Source organism: Phlebotomus papatasi, chromosome 3 (assembly GCF_024763615.1).
Source record: "Phlebotomus papatasi isolate M1 chromosome 3, Ppap_2.1, whole genome shotgun sequence".
NCBI classification, from domain to species: Eukaryota; Metazoa; Arthropoda; class Insecta; order Diptera; family Psychodidae; genus Phlebotomus; species Phlebotomus papatasi.
Window position 1 is genome coordinate 8725452 of NC_077224.1, and position 20898 is coordinate 8746349.

Consider the following 20898-nt stretch of genomic DNA (forward strand, 5'->3'; position numbering starts at 1 on the left):
ATTTCAGTTATTTCAGTGAAATTGAATAAAATCTAGATAGTCATCTTGCTCCCTCTCATTGACAGTTTCGGAAATAAGTTCAGAAAACAAGAGCGTTTGTGCGTTCACCGTAAGCAACTTCCACTTCTTTTTCTTCTATTTTACATTTTGGTTTTCGGACTCTTTCGGATCGATATAGTCACATAAGTAAATTACCGAAAATGGCTTGTCCTTCCAGGGAGCACAGTTCCTTTTTTAACTAACTGTGCTCGCTGGGTTATATCACTATGTATTTGACAGTTCAAAGAACAAGATGTCATTTTTAGCATCTAGTTCTTGATTTCTATCTCTCTCTCACACAGTGGCATGTTTCGATAAAATACTCGCTAAACAAAATATATAGGAGAATGTTGGCATGGTTCGCACAGAGTGCACCTTCAAACAACGCAAATTTTCTCCTTGTTTACAAAGAGCTAGTTCGTCATTTCTTATCCATAAGATAGATAATTATTAACCTAATGAATTGAGATGAGAAATGATAAGTCAGCTCTTTGCAAACGAAGAGAAAATTCACATCGTTTGTAGGTTCAATCTGTGCGAACCATGCATACATTCCCCTAAATTATGTAATTTTATGTAAATTTTGCAAGCATCTTGTCTAAACGGTGCATGATTGTTAATAGAATATTCATATACACAGAAAAAGAATCATTAATTTGTTTGTAAATGTTTGTCAATTTCTCTTAGAGACGTACGAAATGTTCGTAAATCATATAACTCACTAAAAAGTTTTGAAGTGATTGAACTTTTTACACAAATTTTGTTCGCAATGAACACTTGTTCGTAAATTTTTGTAAACACACAATAAATGTTTGTAAAATTTTGTCATTTGTTCGTAATGTACTAATAAATGTTTGTGAAAGAACGAGAAATGCTCATCCAGTGATCATGTTACGAACAATGTTTGTGAAGGACGTACCAACTTTTACGAACTTGTTTGTGGATTATACGATTTACGAACATTTCGTAAATTCCTATTAGGAATTCACAAACCTTGCTATTTTGCGAAATTTTCTTTTCTGTGTAGTTAGGTTTTAGTCGACTTTTCGGAACTGTTAAGAGCAGTCTTTGTATCACTGTCTCGCTCTTATAATGTAGCTTACATTTCCTCTTTTATCAGTCAAAAGCAATTGTGCGCACCCTATAATTAGCAAAAAGAAAACCAATATCAAATGTAAATAACAAATAAAATTAAGCACTGGAACAAGATACACATAGAAATGGAACATGAAGGGTAGTTCAATCTATAATAAATAAAATAGATTTAAGAAAATTAAACAGAGCCCTCTGGTGGTAATTAGGGAAATCACCAAGTCTACATAACCTTTAAATTAATTAACTTAGCAGAAATATTTTCACTAACTTGAATACACTATGAGTTAAAAAATATTCATAAAGATGAAAAAGAAATGTTGAAACACGCAGAAATATTTTTTTGAGAATAAAATTAATTATTTAAATTATTTGTGTGAGAGTGAATAATAATTTTAATGCAATATTGTCACAATCACGAGCATTCAAATAAATATTCAAATTTATATTTTTTCTTTTAATCCTTTTGCCAATGGGAAATTTTCCATTCAATTCACTTTCACACAAATCATTTGAATAATTGTATTGTACGATTTTTATTTTTATGGAAAATGCTCCAGTGTATGTATTTAACACGGAAAAAAATTAGGACATTGCCATTAGTATCAATGGAATTTTTGTCGACTCATCTCTGGCCAATATTTGAACAAAATGCGAAAATAAATTAATTTGTACGCATTTTGTATCACTTGTTTCATGGATGAAAATTCATGTGAATAATGTCAATGCATGATAAATGATGAGATGATTTGTGTTTTTAGCACTACCCACAAAAAAGTGATTTAAAAATTTCATCAATGAAACATAAAACATTTTTGTTTCTGCATGTTAAATGAAAAAAAAAACAAAATGGAATTAACAAGGAATCAATGGACAGTACGCCTAATTATTTTTTTGAAAAACAGTTTGATAAATTGTTTTTTTTCTGGCTACCACAGATATTACTTTTACAGAAATCAGAAAATTATTTGTTTGAAAAGAATTCAATTACTAAATGAATTTGGTGGATGGTTACTTTAGACAGGTCACAAGAAAAGCTCTTGAGGAAGCTTTTTTGAGATTTTTCCTCAAAAGCTTTAATGTTAGAAAAAATCGCGACATTGAGTCACAATTTCCCATTAAAACTGCTACTTACAGGGTAGCATCTCTTCCGGAGGCAAAAATGGTTTTTCACATTCCATTTACAAAAACCACAGAAAAATATATTTGAAATAAAGAAAAGAAATAAAATAAATATTATTCTCATATTTTTTTTTTAATATCCTACAATCTCAATTATCACGAGATATTTCTGTCTCATTAGAACTAGAAACTTAAATAAAAATGGTGCATCAAAATGAAACTTAAAAATAAAATTAAAAATATAATACTTAAATTAAGAAATATTTCGTCTACCTAAAGCTTTATTCACATTTAATCAAATATTTGATGCTATTAAATATTTTAGATCAATTGCGTTCTTTGATTGGCTGGAGCTTGAAAGCTTTGAAAGCTCCAGCCAATCAGAGAACCCTGTGGATCTAATATACAGTATATGACCAAATATTAAATTATATGTGGATAGGGGAAAGTTCCCATGCTTTGCACGGTCCTAAGCTTCATAATGACTAAATTTTTCCTATGTTTCTTGATAAATGTGACCTCGCAATATTTTTTTTAAATCAAACACTTTTCCTTAGTTTTTAAAACATGAGAGCGACGAGTCACATTTATTCAGAAATATAAGAAAAATTTAGTAATTATGAAGCTTGGGACCGTGCAAAGCATGGGCACTATCCCCTACTGCGTAATTATTAAATATTAATTTATTTTTATTTAAATATTTTATTTCTTGATTTATTTTCTTAAATTAATAAAGACTGTGTTATATATATTTTTTTAATTTTAGGAGTTTTAAAATATATCTTTGTGATCAAAGAGCAACTTTAATTGCAAAAATGTTTTATTTCTTTTCAAATTAATATTTACTAAGCTAATAGATTTTAAAAATATCTTTTTCAAAAAGTTGTTGGCTATAATCAAGATTAAAAAATAAAGCTTCTTAATAAAGGCTTTGAAAATTTTACAATTTTTTTCAAAATTTTAATTTTTATAACAATAATTATAACAGTTATAACAATTTCGAAATTGACTTATTATAACGAGTAGTTTGTTATTTATTTTGAATAAAGACATCTGTAATATCTCTCCTTTAATTATTTAAAATAGAAAATATAAATTTAATTTTTTTTTAAATATTGAAATATTCTTGATAAAAAAATAAGAAAAAAAGATAAACTATATTGGCATCACAAGTATTTGTGTTAAAATAAATTATCAGTTAAAAATATTACATCTATCAGTAATATAAAGTCTTTGATCGAAAAGGAACTTTAATTACGAAATATGTTGTTCTATTTCTTTTCAAATTACTTTTCATATTTCAAAGTTTCAAATTTATTTTCAAATTAAAAAAAGAAAACAAATTCCACGTACGTAATCAAGATAAAATACTAAATTTTATAACAACTATTATTACAGTTATAACAATTCCAAAATTAAATTGTTATAACAAGTAGTTTATTATTTATTTCGAATAAAAACATCTGCAATATTTTAGCACTATCTTTGTAAATCTTTCCTTTAGTTATTTAGAACAGAACATATAATTTTTAAATTTTTAAAAATATTGCAATATTCTTAATAAAAAAATAAAAAGAAACAAAAGATAAACTATACTGGCATCACAAGTATTTGTATCAAAATAAATTGTCATTTAAAAATATTACATCCATCAATAATATACAGTCTTTGATCAAAAAAGAACTTTCATTACGAATTTTTTTCTATTTCTTATCAATTTAATTTTTATATTTCAAAGTTTCAAATTTCTTTTCAAATTACAAAAAAAGAAAACAAATTACACGTATGTAATCAAGATTAAAAAATAAAACCTTCCAATAAGGCCTTTCAAAATTTTACAAATATTATTTCGAAATTTTATTTATTATAATAATTATAACAGTTATAACAATTTTGCAATTAAATTGTTATAACATTTAATTTATTATTAATTTTGAATAAAAAATCATTTGCGATATTTTAACACTGTAAACCTTTACTTTACTTAAATTTTGAAGAGAAAATATAAATTTTTATTTGTCAAAAATTATGATTTTTAGGTGATTTTTGGCAAATTTTAAGTTGCTTATTGATCGAAATGAATAACTTTACTGGTAAACTGAAATACTTTACTGATCTTTTCGGTTTTTAGTGTTTAAGCTTCTAATTTACTAATCCGAAAAGGGTTAAGTCAGATCATTTATTTCTTTAATTTTGAAAAATAAAAATATTAAGAGATTGAAAACAAATTTATTTATGATCATTAAAACTTTAGATTTAGATAGTTAACCAAAGATTTCAAATTGATATTTGAATTTTATTTTATTTTATTTTTATTATTATAATTATATTTACCATTATTGTTATTTTTTATATTACTTATAATTTAATTTCATTTTATTATAAATATAAAATAAATATGGACTTAACCCGATTCAAAATTTATAAAATGTCCGGCTTTTTAAAATGTAAATTTTCGTAATTAACTTTTTGAAAAATAAGACTATTAAAAAACGACAAATTAGAAGCTATTTAATTAAAATAAGCTCGATTTATCACTAATCAAATTAATTGACATGCTATTAATAAAGTTGCATTTTTTTTAATTCTATTCTATTTCCTTCTTTTAATGCCAAATTTTAAAAATTATTTAAAATATTGGTTTTATTTTAATTATGAAATAATTTTTCAAGAAATAAAATATTTTTTTATTATTTAAGAATAGTTTTCTTAAATACAGTTACTTATTTTTTCGTACATGTTTTTTATCATTTCTTCTGTAAAAAAAAATCCAAAATATTTCTTTAATTCTTTGAAAAAAATAATAATAAAATCCTTAAGTATTTCACATGACAAGCAGGCATTTCATGCAAGTTTCAGGGTAAATAAATAATTAAAAAAAAACACATTGAAAAATAAAATTGTTCAAAATAAAACAAACCAAGAACAGAGGAAAATATTGACAGCATTCCAACATAAAAGTATTTGATGGAGTAAAATTTTGAATTCTCGCATAGTTTTTCTTCTTTATTTTATTTATTTTTTTTTTCAAAACAAAAATCTTTGTCTACAGAGAAGAACTCAAAAAATACACAAAAAATTAGAAAAAAATCATTTGTGGAGAAAGGATTGTGATTGGGGATTTTTTTCTTGGTAATTGCCACATTAACAAAAATTCTTCTCTTTGTTTTTTTTGACACAAAAACCAAAGTTTAAAAACAAAATAATTTAAAATAAAATACCGCCATTTCTCAAAGGATGTCTTTCTGTGCAAAAAGTCACGCGAAAAATTTTTCTCACATTTTCTTTTTTGCCCCAAACACGTCAGGAAAATGTCACTCTTCCAACACTTCAAAATCAATCTGCATTGGTCACTTTATGGCTTTTTTTTTTTTGAAAATAAAATATTTAGTTGTTGGGAGGTAACTTAAAAAAATAGTTTTTTTTATTAAACGCCAATGCCAAAAATAAAAGTTTTATGACATCAAAATTAGAGTGATATAAATTTTCATACCAAAAATAGATGCAATCTCTTGTTCGAAAATCTTTCCTCTGTCTTTTGTTGCTTCTATTTTCTTCTTTGTCTTTTTTTGTAAGTGTTTTTTTTGTAAAAAGATTGATTAAAAAATTGCATAAAACACTCTGTCTCGTCTCACTTTAATATTGTTTTTAAGGAGCACTGGAAAATATCAATGGAAAGATTCATTGCGATTTTTTTTAATAATTCTTTTACGTGTTTTGGTCGGGAAGTTTATCTTCTAGATGGACCCCTATAAAAATTGTTTTTATTTAAAAGTTTTTCAAAATAATAAAAAACTATTAAGATATCTAGATTTTCAAAGTGACTGGAACGAAGTATTTAATTTTCGAAAGTTAAAGAGTATCAACTAATCAAAAATTACTATTTTCAATATGGCGGAACTTTTCTAGCTTTAATACTAAATTTTCCTTTTTCGATAACATTTAACATCTGTTGAATAAATTAATTGATCAAGAAACACTAATAGGGGATACTAATACAAATTAATATTAAACCTTTGAAAAATTCTGAAGTATTTAAATCAGATGCATGCAAGAACCGTTGAAACCGAATAAACGTCGAATGAAACATGTACGTCAATGGTCAAAACGCTGCCAGAGCAAACTTATTTTGACGTTTATTCGGTTTCAACGGTTCTTGCACACCCCTGATTTAAATCAATTTACTTTCATTTTACTTGTTTTCTTTTATATGATATCGAATAAAGAAAAAGGAAGCTTCTCCCTTTTAAAAAATTTAAATGTAGAAAATATATTTTTTACCGTTAATTTAATTCTTTGGAAATAGGATAATCGTATTACGTTCTATAAAATTATTAGAGCACTAATTCAATAGCGCTCATTCCTTTATTTAGCCAGTAGGTCAAATCGAAAATTTTCAGGTTATGTTACCTCTAACCTTAAAAATGTCAGACAAATAAAAATCTTTTATTCATTATAGAACATTCTTTAATTTAAAAGCCAGTACTTAAAAAAAAATTATCAATAATCTTGGAGATTTTGTTTTTCCACTAAAACAGCAACGGTCATTATTTGAAAGGTAGTTAATTATACCGGGACCGTAAAGAGTATGTTCGTGGATAGAGAAGGCAGTCTTGGTTCCATCGAGCGAACGGGAGCATGGAGCTATATGTTTTTGAACCTTTTTTAGGGTGGATAATTAGTTATCCCAGGGTCCAGGATAACAGCTCAGACGAATTAGACCCTTCCTTTAGTATTGCTGGCATTAGTCTTTTGCCCAGTTTCCTGGATACTCAAAATTCTAAATTAAAAGCAATTCTACTTTTTTGTTTTAGGTGTGATTCTTGCATAATCACACCTTTTGAAAGCAAATGGATCATTTGGCCCTTTATACACAAACCTGAACAACGGGTCCCGGTCAAAATCCCGAAAGCCAAAATCCCGAAACCCAGAATCCCGAAAGCCAAAATCCCGAAACCCAGACTCCCATTCGCCAAAATCCCGAAAGCCAAAATCCCGAATGGGTCAAAATCCCGAATGGGTCAAAATCCCGAAAGCCAAAATCCCGAAAAGCCAGAATCCCGAATGGGTCGAAATTCCGAAAGCCAAAATTCCGAATGGGTCAAAATCCCGAAAGCCAAAATCCCGAACGCCAAAATCCCGAAAGCCAAAATCCCGAAAGCCAAATCCCCGAAACCCAAAATCCCGAAGGCCGAAATCCCGAAAGCCAAAATCCCAAAAGTCAAAATCCCGAACGCCAAAATCCCGAATTTTTAAAAGTGTTATAGCTACTCCCACTATTGCAGAAACACTTGCTGGAGGCAAAGGGAAATTTTCTGTCTTGGGAAATTATTCTTCACATTATCCTCCATATAATTTCATCCCTTTTAGGATTTTGGTTTTCGGGATTTTGGCTTCCTCCGGTGAAGACCGTAGTATTGTCATAACATAACCTTTCCTTTTTAGGTTAAATCAAACATAACCAAACATTCTTATTCACTTTGAGTAAAGTCTAAATGATTTTTCTGCAATGGGATGGACCTCAGCCAATAGCATGATAAATAATTAAAGTAACAAAAATAGAATTATCATTAAAAATTCGTCCAAAAGACTGGTTCTATTAAAAAATTTTAAAGGACATCTTTCATCAAAGAACTTGAAAGGATTTTTTTTTTAAATACCGACTTTAGTGACATAAATAAAGACTTGATACATTTTTATGTAAACTACCAGTCAGAATTTCCTATGGGTTAGATGGATAAGGAAGTAATGAACTCTTTTGAGGCAAATACTCACCGATTTGTTAATTGCATCATATACCGAGTGCTCTACTACTTGACCCATTGAGTGCCCGATGAAATTTATTAACAGTTAAGATTTTAAGACCTTTAGGCCGCAGGATAAACCCATAGTTTGAAGACCGTTTCACTGATACTGTGTCAAAGTCCTGAAGCGGCTCAGAAAGGGATTGAAACAGAAACACTTATTTATAGCCGGAATTTTCGTAAAAGTATACCGCTTACAAGGAAGAGGTTCAAAGAAATCAAAATTTCAACCTATACTTCGGGAGAAGTCTCAAAATATTACTAAATAAACCTCTCTGCAGAGAGAGAAAGACTATTTGCTTTCCAGACGCCAAACTCGTGAAAATACGACTAATGCTATTATTTGCATTATAGGATGTTTCATTTTAAAATAGGAATAAAAAATCCTAATTCAAAAGTTTCGTAAGTAAACGGTGCCCTACTTCTCCCAGGGACGGACAGAAATAAGTCATTTAAAAACTTGAATCACATTCAAAGCTATGCAAGCCATTGTGGGGAGACCTCGATCTCAGGGCAGACCTAGGACACTTAGGACACCTAGGACCTAGGTGGCTGAATAAAATTCAGGATCTTGCATGGGAGCGCCTTGGGATCGAACCCGAACATCTTTCTGAAGTGGCGGAGGATCGTCGATCCTCCGCCAGTATGGGCTGCTAATTTGGATGTCATGGGCCCGCGACCCCAATAGGGATAAGCGGTTGAAAATAAATGAAAAATGAATCACATTCGGGCTCTCGGAAGAATTCTTAAAGATTAAAAATTACCCATTTATTTGTACTAGTGTTCTATCTTATTCAAATTTACAATGTCTCCAGAAAATTGTAACGTAGGCTGTAAGGCACACTTATTGACGCCCTATTCTGTACTATTCGGAATACAAAATTCGAATACTTATCCTTATCGAAAAACGCAGATTAAAGAAAAAGCGTTATATTACTTAGATTTTATTGGATGGAATGAATAAATTTCAATATTTTGACAAAAATGCCAATAGGCATTTCCTGTCGAAGAGGTGTTCATTCGACCCTATTCGACATTATAACCAACTTTTAAAGGAAATTCCCAGGATATTCTATAAATCTGCCCTATCCAGCAGAACAATAATATCATAGTGTTTCTTGTTTTTTTAATTGCGTGAATGAAATCCAAATATTTTTTATTGTGAAATATTACTTACGTTGCCTTCACAAATTTTTAATCTAAAATTTATCAATTTTTGAAATTTTAGAAATAATATTACGCCATATTAAAAATTGCAATCCCTTATCAGCTGAAACTATATTATTTGCGAAAAATATTTCAAAATATTTTTTTTTAATATTTTTATAGTTTTAATTATTGAATACTCTTAATGTAGTATTTATTTTTAATTTAATTATGTAAATACAGATATTTCCGAACATATTACCTTTCCTAAGAAAATTTAAAGATTTTATACATTGCTCATTCTTGAGCGAGATAGTCTTTATTTATAGGAGAGGGGGGTCACCGAAGAACATCAGTCGATATCTCGTACCGCTTAGCCCTAGGCCATCAGTCACAAATTAAAGTATAAAATGTGTATCGCTTTCTCTTTAAATTCGAGCAAAAAAAATCAACCAGAATTTTTCTTTAGAATAATTCTGTCTTAATCGCTTCTATTTATGAAAACGCTTCTCAATGATATTTTCCAGTGCTCGAAAGGTATTTTTTGTGTTAAATCAAAAAAAAATTGTTGGGTATCAAAAGGATCTGCCGTCAGACCAACAACACCCTGAAAATGGCCAAAAAATGTGTCACAAAAATTACAAACACTCCTAAAGTCATATTGATGTCTTATGCATCAAACCCGGCCGATGATCGAGATGTCGTTTAGCCACCAAACGTCGATTTCTCACTGTGTGGACTCCAAAAAAAATTCAATTATTTGTCACACCACCTAGGAAAATGGAAAATGACGCCACAAAGTGCGCCCAAAAATACCGGAAAATCTTCGACAAAAATAACGATGTGGTCACAAATGAGATTGACCCAAAAATATGCCATTTTTCCACCCTTTTCGAATTTCGCGCAAATTGTTTTCGCTTTTGTTAAATCTCAAATTTTCACGGTTTTTCATTTCAAAAAACTTTTTTTCTTTCTTTTTTTCTTAGAATTCTTTGTTGTCTTTTGCAACCAAATCGCAATTTTTATCAAATTTCTTCCGTTTTTTTTATTTTTTGAAAAGTTATTTAAAAATGTTATAAATGTAGTTTATTTAGTGAACGAAAAAAATAGATATATTTCACTTCTTCTCACTCTCGCAAAAAGAAACAAAATCAACATGAGCAGAAAATCACGTCATTGCTTCATGTGTGATGGATTTGTCTTTTTTTTTTGAGCAATCAAAAATTCTTTTGCTCACTTTTGGCGATAAAAAATCGTTTTTTTTTTTGGAAAATAAAATAAATTTTGACTTGACTCTTTTTTAAATCACACTTTTGCATGACTTTTTTCTTTATATTAGTTTTTTTTAGTGAAGAATATTTGCAAGGATGTGCTGTTGAAAGAACTAAAAATAAAAACTATTGTTTTTTTTTTATCAAGAAAACACAACAAGACAATAATTGTGCTCTCAAATAAACATAAAATCGAAAATTATTATTTATCTCTAAACACTGAATATTCGCGTTTTATTTTTCAAAGTTGTTATTTTTCAAGAAAAATTATATTCGTCAATAATTGAGGGATTTCAGCAAAAAAAATATCCCAAATTGTAAGAAATTTGCTGAATATTGAAAAAAATAAAGAAGACAACCAAGGGTTAAAATTGTGTTTTAATGCACTTTATCTCATCTTGCATCTTTTTTTTTTAATTATCCTAATCATATGATTTCTGTCTTGAAATTGATTTTGTTTATTTCAATAAATATTGTTTTTGCAACTCAAAATAATTGTGCTGTAAGGAAGAAGAAGCAGACTAAAAAATATTTGTATTTGGAACAATTTTGTTCAGATTTCTACATATTTTTTACTGAAATCCAAAAATTTATTGAAAATACAGATTTTTTTGGTTTTTTGTGGTAGGACGCTGAACAAAATTGAACCTATTGCATCTCAAATACAGAGATTTTGATAATTTTAAATGAGAAAATATAGATCAATGAAATACAATTTGATTATAAATTAAAATTATATTTCAAATTGTTTTTTTTAGTGTAAATATGATTTTTTGAGTGTCACAACTCATTTTAATCCAATACTTTACTGGAGAATTGAATTTCTGTTTCACATTAAGCCCCACGATTAATAATTTAGGCCACGCCCCTTCAGATACAACAGCCAAATATTTCTAAAGGCTTAAAATGGTTTACTAGTCATTATTAAGATCATCTAACAATATGCATTACAACAATTCCCCGAAACGTTTAAATCTAAGCAGGTATTTAGGAAATCTCAAAAATGTAAAGCTAGGCCACGCCCCTATTAGAATATTTGAAATCAGATATATTGTCAGCTAAGGTCCACTGAGAGGATAAAATACCATCTTTATTCAAAGAATTGTACTGAATTTTATATAATTTAAATTTTTAGATTTTATATAAATTGTGGGCGGTGCTTACAATATCATGTCTTTTAAGAAAAACCACGCCCTCATATCGTATTGTAAATCAAAATAGAAAAATTCGCATAGTATTGCTAGGTAATTTAAAGTTGTTTTGGATATAACGAGAAAAGACTATGCGCAAATCCTATCAATGGTCATTGTCAAATAAAGTGAATAAAAAGAATGAATAGGTGCAACCACGCCCCTTTGTATACCACATTGATTTCATCTTCTTACCCAAAGCTTTCTATTTTATGATCTACTCTGATCCCAAAAGATTGAACAGCTTCGAAAAGTCTTAAATGATAATGAAAATTTTATTTTTCGAAACAAATCTAACAAGGGGCGTGGTCTATTCTTCCGTGAGAGAAAATTTAAGCGCAATCGTCATAAGTTTTTTTTAGATGTAGTGAGAAAAATCATTACGGTATGCATAGAGACACATAAAAAGCCAATTTACTGGTAATTATAAACAGCCATATCACAAAATTGTCAAACAAAGTAAACAAAAAGGATTAATAGGTGCTGCCACGCCCCTTCTTATACTACATTTACTTCATGGCTTTTTCTCAAAGCTTCACATTTGACCTACTCTCTTTCTTAAAGATACAAGAGGTTTGAAAAGTGTTAAATGATAATCACAAAAGTTTTCTTTCCATTTAATATTACAAAGGGGCGTGGTCTCTTTTACAGAGAGCAAAAATTTGGATAAAATGCCAGGTAATTTAATTTTTTTCGGAAATAATTAGAAAAGACGATAATTTGTTCATAGTCCAATACAAAGTCAATTTACTGGTAATTATAATCGGCTGTACTACAAAATTGTCACTGTTACTGGTACCAAGTACCTTCGAATGCTACACCAATGGAATTGTTTCCACCCAATGGCTTTCAACAAAAATTTTCTTTTTTAATATTATTTTTATGGAGGATGTGGCTTAATGAAGAATCATTTGAAATATTCGTTTGTTTTTACTGATCATATTAGGGCGTGACTTTTTCTTTAGAAGTAAGAACTTGGGAAGGAGTCTACCATAGAAAAACTTATAACATGGTGATTTATTCTTATTAAAAATTGAAAAATTCAAGATTTTAAAAATGATATTTTCGTAAGTCTCAAAGTGGGCGTGGCTTAGAAATTGTAGAACTTAAGAGTTATTTGAATAAGCTTAATACTGATACCATATATCTTCGGATGCTACACCAATCGAACTATTTCCACCCAATGGCTTTCATCAGACAATTTTTATTTTTAGTATTAATTTTATGAAGGATATGGATTATTTCTCGTTAGAAATATTCTTTTGTTTTTAATAATCTTATTAGGGCGTGGCTTTTTCTCTATAAGTTGAAACTTGGGGCAGAGTCTACCATAGAAAAACTTATAACACGGTGGCTTGTTCTTATTAAAATTCAAAAATACATGACTTTAAAAGTGATAGTGTCGTGAGTCTCTATGTGGGCGTGGCTTAAAGTCATAAGAAGCCAGAATTATTTCTGAAAGACCCATACTGTTGGTGCCATGTACCTTCAGGTGGTACACCAATGCCATTATTCCTACCTTAAGGCTTTGGAAAGTCCCTTGGGAATCACAAAATTTTCCATCCGCTACTAATTCTTTGGAGGGCGTGACTTATTTTTAAAAAGTTCACGTTGTAATAGTATATATTTTTATTTTGAAAAATAAGAACTTATCCCATGATTGAAATATTTCAAAATGGAAATATCATATTACAAAATACGAAATTATTCGATAATTACTAAATTCCTTTATGGTAAGCCTTTCGAGGTTCGTGGCCTAAATTTATTTCTACTCAAAATTTATTCAGAAACTCCACTAAAATATTGGATTTGAAACATTTTTACTGTGCAGATAATTTATACCAATAGCACTGTAATTTTTTATCAAATTGTATTTCAATAAAAAGAAATAAAAAATTAGAAATAAAAGAATAAGTAAAAAAAAATATGCCTTTCTGAAATGTCACAAAACATTTCCATTACACTAAATTCGAAAAGAAATGAAAAATAATTAAATCTCCCATTCTATCTTAATATTAATTTTAATAAAAATTTAAATATTTATTGGTTTTATTTTTAATTCAACGTGATTGTGAATTTCTGCGGCAGCCATTTGTTGAATGTTGTTGCCTATAAATTAATCCCTAGAATTGTTCATCAGAAAAAGACCATTCAAGTGATTTTATCACTTAAAAGCCCTTTCTATCTTTCAATATTTTGCTCTTATGTTCTAACTCTTAACTTATTATAGTGTTTTATAAATATTAATAGCAATAAAATAAAATATTTGTGTTTACATAAAAAAAACTGAGAGAGAAGGAGACTTGAAAAAAATGAAAATCCTCAGACATTGTCAACATTCACGCCACAATCACATAAACATTCATCTCAATTGCTCATAAATGAAATAAGAAAAGGGAAAAAAATCGAATGTCTCTTGGTGTCTTGAGCATTTGTGGCTTCTTGTTGATCGGGGAAACCAGAAAACGCATCGTTCAAGACAACCAAGAGAGGCAAATAGACGCAATTTGGAGAGATGTCTAAATAAATCAAGCATTTAGTGAAAGTCTACTCACGTCGAGTGGCTTCTTGAGGACTATCCATCCTGATTCTGGTTGTATTTCAAAATACTCCAAATCTTGCGTATTGTAGGGAGCACTGAGGCTGTAGATGATGGCACCATTGTTGTCAGCATCCTCATCAGATGCGGATACTCTCAAAATATTGGTTCCAATGCTCGCATCTTGTTTGACATTCTCCACATATTTCTAACCATTTCAAATAAACAAAGAGAGAAAATTTACATTAGAACCCAATTGAGTATTCAAGGGGATTGTTTGGGAAAATACTCTTCATCATTGCAAGGTGATCATTGAAATTCAAAAGCCACAACCGAAAGATTTCCAGTCATTGACCAAAGTCTTTTTAAGCAGCAAAACTTCTGCGGGAAAGTCTTTCATTTAGAACTTTTGAGTGGTATCTCATTTGCATTCCAATAGGGATTCAATTAATCCTTCTGCAAAAGTATCTCATATAAAGACAAACTTGCAGGAAACTATCTCCAAAGGAGTCTTAAGGTTCAACTTGGAAGAAGAACAGGAAGCTCTTCTGACAATCTTCTTTCTTTGAATGATACTCAAGTTGAAATTGAAACCAATATATAGAGGTATATTACAATAATGGCATAAAGTATTCCTTTTGCCAAAGAAAATTCCCTTACAAAGCAGGATTTATTGCAATTTCCCCTAGAATTATTTTAAAGTTCTAAGAAGAGTTTTCTTAAGGAATGAAAATTCTGAGTGAGATTAAGAATCAATTGGGAATGAGAAAACTTAACTCCGACTAAGAAAACTTGGGAACCACATATTTTGATTTAAAAGTTTATAAATTGCAGCCTTAGGCGGAGAAAAACTAGAGTAGTAGGACTTTTGAGCCTAGAGGAGTTGGCGGGAGAAAAACGTCCTGAGGAAGACTCTTCTAAGCCAACGGTACCAATCACTCTTCAGCTGGAGTGGTAACTTTGAGGGGTGCTATAACGACGGCTAACTTCAAGATACGATATGGCTCTCTTGGAATGACCAATTGGGCTCAATTCCGAAAAGCTAGTGATGAAAGGTACTCTAGCTTATTCTAATATGGGACCTAGCATTGGTGCTACACTAGGACAAAATTTGTAAAATCGAAAACATTATATGATTTTTTGATCTCTCAATATTTTTTAGAGGTTACCCAATCGGACATTCGTCTGTATACGAAAATACCGTTGAATCAGTCCTTGTTGGCTTTTTCTCGTGACGGTTTTTGAAAGTCAATGGGAATAATAGCGAACGAATAGGGTCATCTTTTATCTCGTTCAAACGGTCTTGAAATTTCAGATAAAGTCTAAACGGATTGTGAACCGGTAATGAACCGATAAGCAATTTTTGTTTTTAATTAGGTCCCAAAGACTCAGGACTGATCCTCGAAAATATTTAACCTGTAAAATTCTGCAAAAGAAATTTATCCCAAACAGTCATATACCGGGGGCCTAGGATCCCTAGGATCATTAATTAGAGGTCCTTTACATGAATTTCCTTTTAATATTTTACTGTCAAATTTCACTGGCTAAATATTATCAAGGATCAGACTGAGCCTATTTGAGGCCTTACATAACATCTAGGTTATCGGTTAAAATCGAAAATGAACCAGTACACGGTAAACGATGTGAAAGTACTTTTGCGATATTGTCGGTTCAGCATTTCACACAAGAGGCGAATTCTATAACACAGCTTGCATCAAATATCGATAGAAAACAAATGCAGATAAGACAACGGTCGATGCAACCGATCACATACCATTTAGGTTATGATTACGAGCATTTCGCTAAGCATGGGACACGTTTGCTTTACTGAAAATATCAATATTAATTACATTAATTAAAGCCACTGTGGCTTAACCAAATTCAGAATTTCGTCTTGGAACGCTTTGGGATCGAACCCGAACATCTTCCTGAAGTGGCAGAAGATCGAAAAACGTGGGCTGTTAATTTGAATGTCGTGGGTCCGCGACCCCAATAGGGACAAACGGTTGAAAATGATGGGGAAAACATAATTTCCATTAAGATGGAGAAAAACGGTCTTTGAAAAAATTGGGACTAAAAGCACATTTATTTTAAAACAAAGGAATGTGGTTTTTAGAAAAGTTATAGAGCGGTAAATTTCCTACAAGGATATGCTCAATATAAATCGAAAGCTTTTGAGAGTTCAAGAAAAAATTAAATATCCATTTTGACAAATTTTGTCCCAGACTCCATTACTTTAAACTAGATCTTCGATCGCGTTTCAAAGGGTTTGAAAGTACCGTATATGCGGATGAATTTGCACCACTTAAATCTGTTCTGTAATTCTAGCATTTAAGAATGGTCTTTAGACTAGCCTTAAGGGCCTTGTATGGGCTTCAGACCTAAGTCTTAGCTATATTGCTTAATTGCTCTAATTCCCTATCAGTCAAAATTTGTAGGAATATTTTGAATCGGGATTGAATTATTAAAGGTAAATGACAGATTAGATTTTAAAAAACCAATAAAATTGATTGTTATTTGGGATTTTGATACCTTCGGAAACTGGGCTAAACCTCTAGTCTGAAAATGGGCTTAAGGGCAAAGAAATACTTTTGAAAATCAGGACCCGTATCTACAAAGTCACCCACATCTATGGTACTGAACAAGAAGTACTTATAAACAAGTTTCGCGTTCATGTGTTAAAGTTTCGTGTTTGTGAGCATGAATTAGGAATTCAATACCATTTTTATCTAATGATTTAACGATAATTTGTTTTAACGATTTCCTTTGGCCTTGTAATTCAGGACACAGCCTTAAGGTTTTTCTATTTTGCTTAAGTACCCTAATTTCTTAAAGGACGAAATATTTCCTAAAATTCATGTGTTAAGGACTAATGGACTCATATTATCTTAAAAAAATGCATGTGACAATTATTTCGGGAAATTCGGCTATAAGTCTCTATTCCGAATCAATTTTAAGGTTTTTGTTTTACTCTGCAATTTTTTTCACTCTTTTATAGGCTTGTGATTTAGATACTGTCCTATAAGGCCCTAATCTGACAGGTTTGAATGATTGCAAAGATTTAGCCAAATGAAGATCTTTCAACAGTTTTAAAAGGTTTTATTAAATATATGCGAAGCAATTTTGTTGACTTTAAGTTTTCAGAATCTTTTAGAAAATTTGAATTAAACGAACTTCATTTAAAATATTTTAAGTAAACCTTTCTTTCAGTATTTAAAATATTTTTTGACTCACACTTGTATTCATAAAAAAACTTGATAAAAAAATAAATTTATAATGAATTACAAACTTTACTATCAGCCCTAAATAAGGTATAATCTCATAACCGAAACGTTGATTGGTAAAAATTTAACTTTGTCTCTTTTACCCAGGAATTGCTGAAATTAGGATTACGACTAAAAATTAAATATTTCCAATTAAATATTCCAATCATTAATTAGTTTTTGAAAATAATCTGGTTTTGAATTCCTTTCAAAGATCAAATTAAGCTATTTTACAGAAGGTCTCTTAACGCTTTATTTTGAGTTTTTAAAGGCTTAAAATATTATTGGTGAAATCCACAACGAAAGTCTCATCATAAGTATTATATTTTTGAAATTTGTATATTATTTTAAATTTTTTTTTTACTTTTACGTTCCTTTTTTCAAAAACACGTGTTAAAATTTTTGATTTATTTTCTAAATGAGTACTAAACTTACAAAAACATAAACTTACAATTTTGAATTTGACTGGTTTCATTTAATTTAAAAAGAAATGAATGATGTGAAATTGGGAGCTGTCCGTTTCAAAGAATGACTGTAGTACTCAAAATTATTGATAATTAAAACAATAAAGAAATTTTTTGAGAAAAAATTGATTTTTTCTCTGTAACCTTGAATTTTTACTTTCCGATGAAAGCCGAAATCTCGACAATCCGAAATTCCGAGTGTGTCTAAATAAGTATAACAACGTAGGGTGTTACGAGTTTGTCCTTCTGGTTTAAGTTTGTAGTCAAACATTAATTAGGGTCTCTTGAAATATTTATTTATCTAATTTTTCCATTTATATTTCCTTTCACCATTTTAAGAAAATATTTTCAAATGTTACACTTACTTTCCGGTGGGATTCTAGATTTTCGAGATTTCGATTCATTCTGTGTTTCGATCCATTTGGGAATTTAGCCTATTCGAGATTTTGACTTTCGGAATTTTGAGTCATTCAGAATTTTAACCCTTCGGAATATTGAAGTTAGAGGTTTTGACCAGGACCCACACCTTCAGTTACGATTGAAAACTTTTAAAAAATATCTCATTTTTGATTTTTAATACATTTGCAAAGGCATAATTTTTTGAGATTTTTTAATTGATATTCTTAAATTTTACTCTCAGTAAATTTTATTTGAAGGTTAAAGCCCACACTGGCCCTTATTTTTGACCTTCGTAAGTAATAAATGTGTTTGAAATTTACAACATTTACTTTCATTAATATTTAAATAAATACTTTATTTGAGAGAAATTCAAGTTTCTCCGAAAGACTGATTAGTAGCGTTATTTATTGTTAATAAAATTGCTTTAAAACTATATTCGGATATTGTTTTAAAACTATATCCGAATTTTGTTATAAATTAGTAAATTAGTCATAACTTTTTAAAAAGATTTTTAAAAAAAACTAAATATATTACTGCAACTCTCTTTTAATCCTCAATTTGTTATGTTTTCTTATTTTTCGAACTTGTTAATTCAACCCGGTTTTGATATAATTGTGTAACACGTTTTAGTACCAAGTTCGAATTCTACATTTATATTTTTTCAAATAAAGAGGATAGATTTGGAGTTAACCCATCTCAATTTTATCAAATTAAATTGGTTTACGGACTTTAGTTTAATCGTTTCTATGTACGATATTCAGTCGACATCGATCACTTATCGAGTCTGAAGTAATCTGTCAAAATTGACTGGAAAGCATTAATCAGTTTCGATTTTCGAATTTCGCATTTTGAATGTAATTCAATGATCAACCGCTTGTAGCGCTAGTAAACCTGTCTGTCGAAGAGCGGCGGGTTGTCGTTGACGTCTGTTATTTCCACAGTGAAGGAACAAACACCCTCGAGACTTGGTTCTCCTTGATCAGTTGCCTTGACTGTGACCGACACAAACTTCCCGTCATCCCCTTCTCGATCAAAGACCTTGTTAGTGGACACTTCACCAGTTTCCTCGTCAACGGTGAACTTGGTGCCTTTCTGATTGGGTTGCTGGACGATTGAGTACTTAACTTGACCATTGACACCTTTGTCTTCGTCGGTAGCCTGGACCTTGATTACAGGGCTACCATTTGGGGCTCCTTCTTCGACTTTCGGGTAGTACGTGCCGCAGTCCTTGAAGACGGGTTTGTTGTCGTTGACGTCGGTGATGAAGACAACAACAACGGCGGTTGATGTGTGAATAGTTGCGTCACCGTTCACGCAGCATGATCCATCATCCATAGCGGTTACGTTGAGTTCGTACTTGTCTCGGTCGAGGGTGATCATTTTGCTGTGCAACCGGATGACTCCGGTAATCTCTTCAATTACGAATTGTCCACTGGTTGTTCCACCGCCAACGAAACCAAACCTGACGTTGTCGCCGTCTTTGTCTGAGGCTACAACGGTGGTTACGAGGGTATTGGGTCCGGCGTTTTCGTCTACGTTTGGCGTGTAGACTTGCTGGGAGAATTTGGGTTCCTCGTCGTTCTTGTTCTTTGTGTAGACTCGGACTGTAGCCGTTCCTGTTTTCGACGGTTCTCCCTTGTCCTTGGCTGTCACGACAAATTCGTAGTAGGCGTTGTTGTTGTCAGCATCGAGTTGTTTATTGTTGACGATGATTCCATTGGAATCGACGGCAAAATGGTCATCTGACACAAGATACTCAATCTCAGCATTTGCTCCAGAGTCAGCATCCATTGCCTTAACTTTGAGAATACTTGTGCCAAGGGGAATGTCCTCATCGACATTGTGAGCTTGATAATCCGGAAGTTCAAACTTGGGTGCATTGTCGTTGACATCGGTGACCCGGATTGTGAGCTGTGATATAGAGAAAATCGTCAGTGTGATTTATTGTAGCAGAAAGCTTTGCCAAAATTGTAACCACTTACCTCAACTGACGTGGAAAATCCACCAGAATCTTCGGTGGCTGTCACAACGAGTGAGTACACGTGTGGTTGGCGCAAATCCTCAAAATCTAACTCCTTGGCCAGCTTTACAATGCCCGATGTTGGTCCAATGTTGAATGTTCCAGCTCCCTGACCCTGAGCCTTAAGTGTATATCGGATTTCCCTGTCCGCAAAGGATTTTGCTTTCACCGAGATGATGCTGCCAAGGAGAAATTGTATTAGGAAAACAATCTTTGAGATAATTTTTGGGGTATTATCATCAATTTCACCACGTTTAAAACATGTATACAGTTAGAAAATGTGTAATTTTTACACCATCAAGGTGGATAGGAGCTGAAAAATTTTCACCAATATTTATCTAAATTGCCAATTGGAGTTTTTTGCTGATGAAAATAAAATTACACATTTTTGGTGTAATTGCACGAAAATTGCTGTGAAATTACACAACAGACATTAGGGGCATGCAGAAGTTTTCAACACCAACTTTAAGAAAAAAGGGAAGACAAGGGTCTAAGATACTGGAACATCAGAAGCAACTCGTCACTGAGAGAAGTGTTTTCGAACTTTTT

The 20898-nt window shown here is 30.9% G+C and overlaps 1 protein-coding gene across 1 annotated transcript in view; it reads right to left on the reverse strand.

Annotated features, from left to right (window-relative positions):
• Window positions 1-20898, reverse strand: part of LOC129806624 (neural-cadherin) — a 654674-nt gene that overhangs the window by 480327 nt on the left and 153449 nt on the right. Inside the window, exons 6-8 of the mRNA XM_055855343.1 lie at window positions 20312-20528; window positions 19221-20240; window positions 14220-14411 (exon numbers count right to left, since the gene is read on the reverse strand). Coding sequence (XP_055711318.1) covers window positions 14220-14411; window positions 19221-20240; window positions 20312-20528 — 1429 coding nt within the window. The remainder of the gene's footprint in view (window positions 1-14219; window positions 14412-19220; window positions 20241-20311; window positions 20529-20898) is intronic.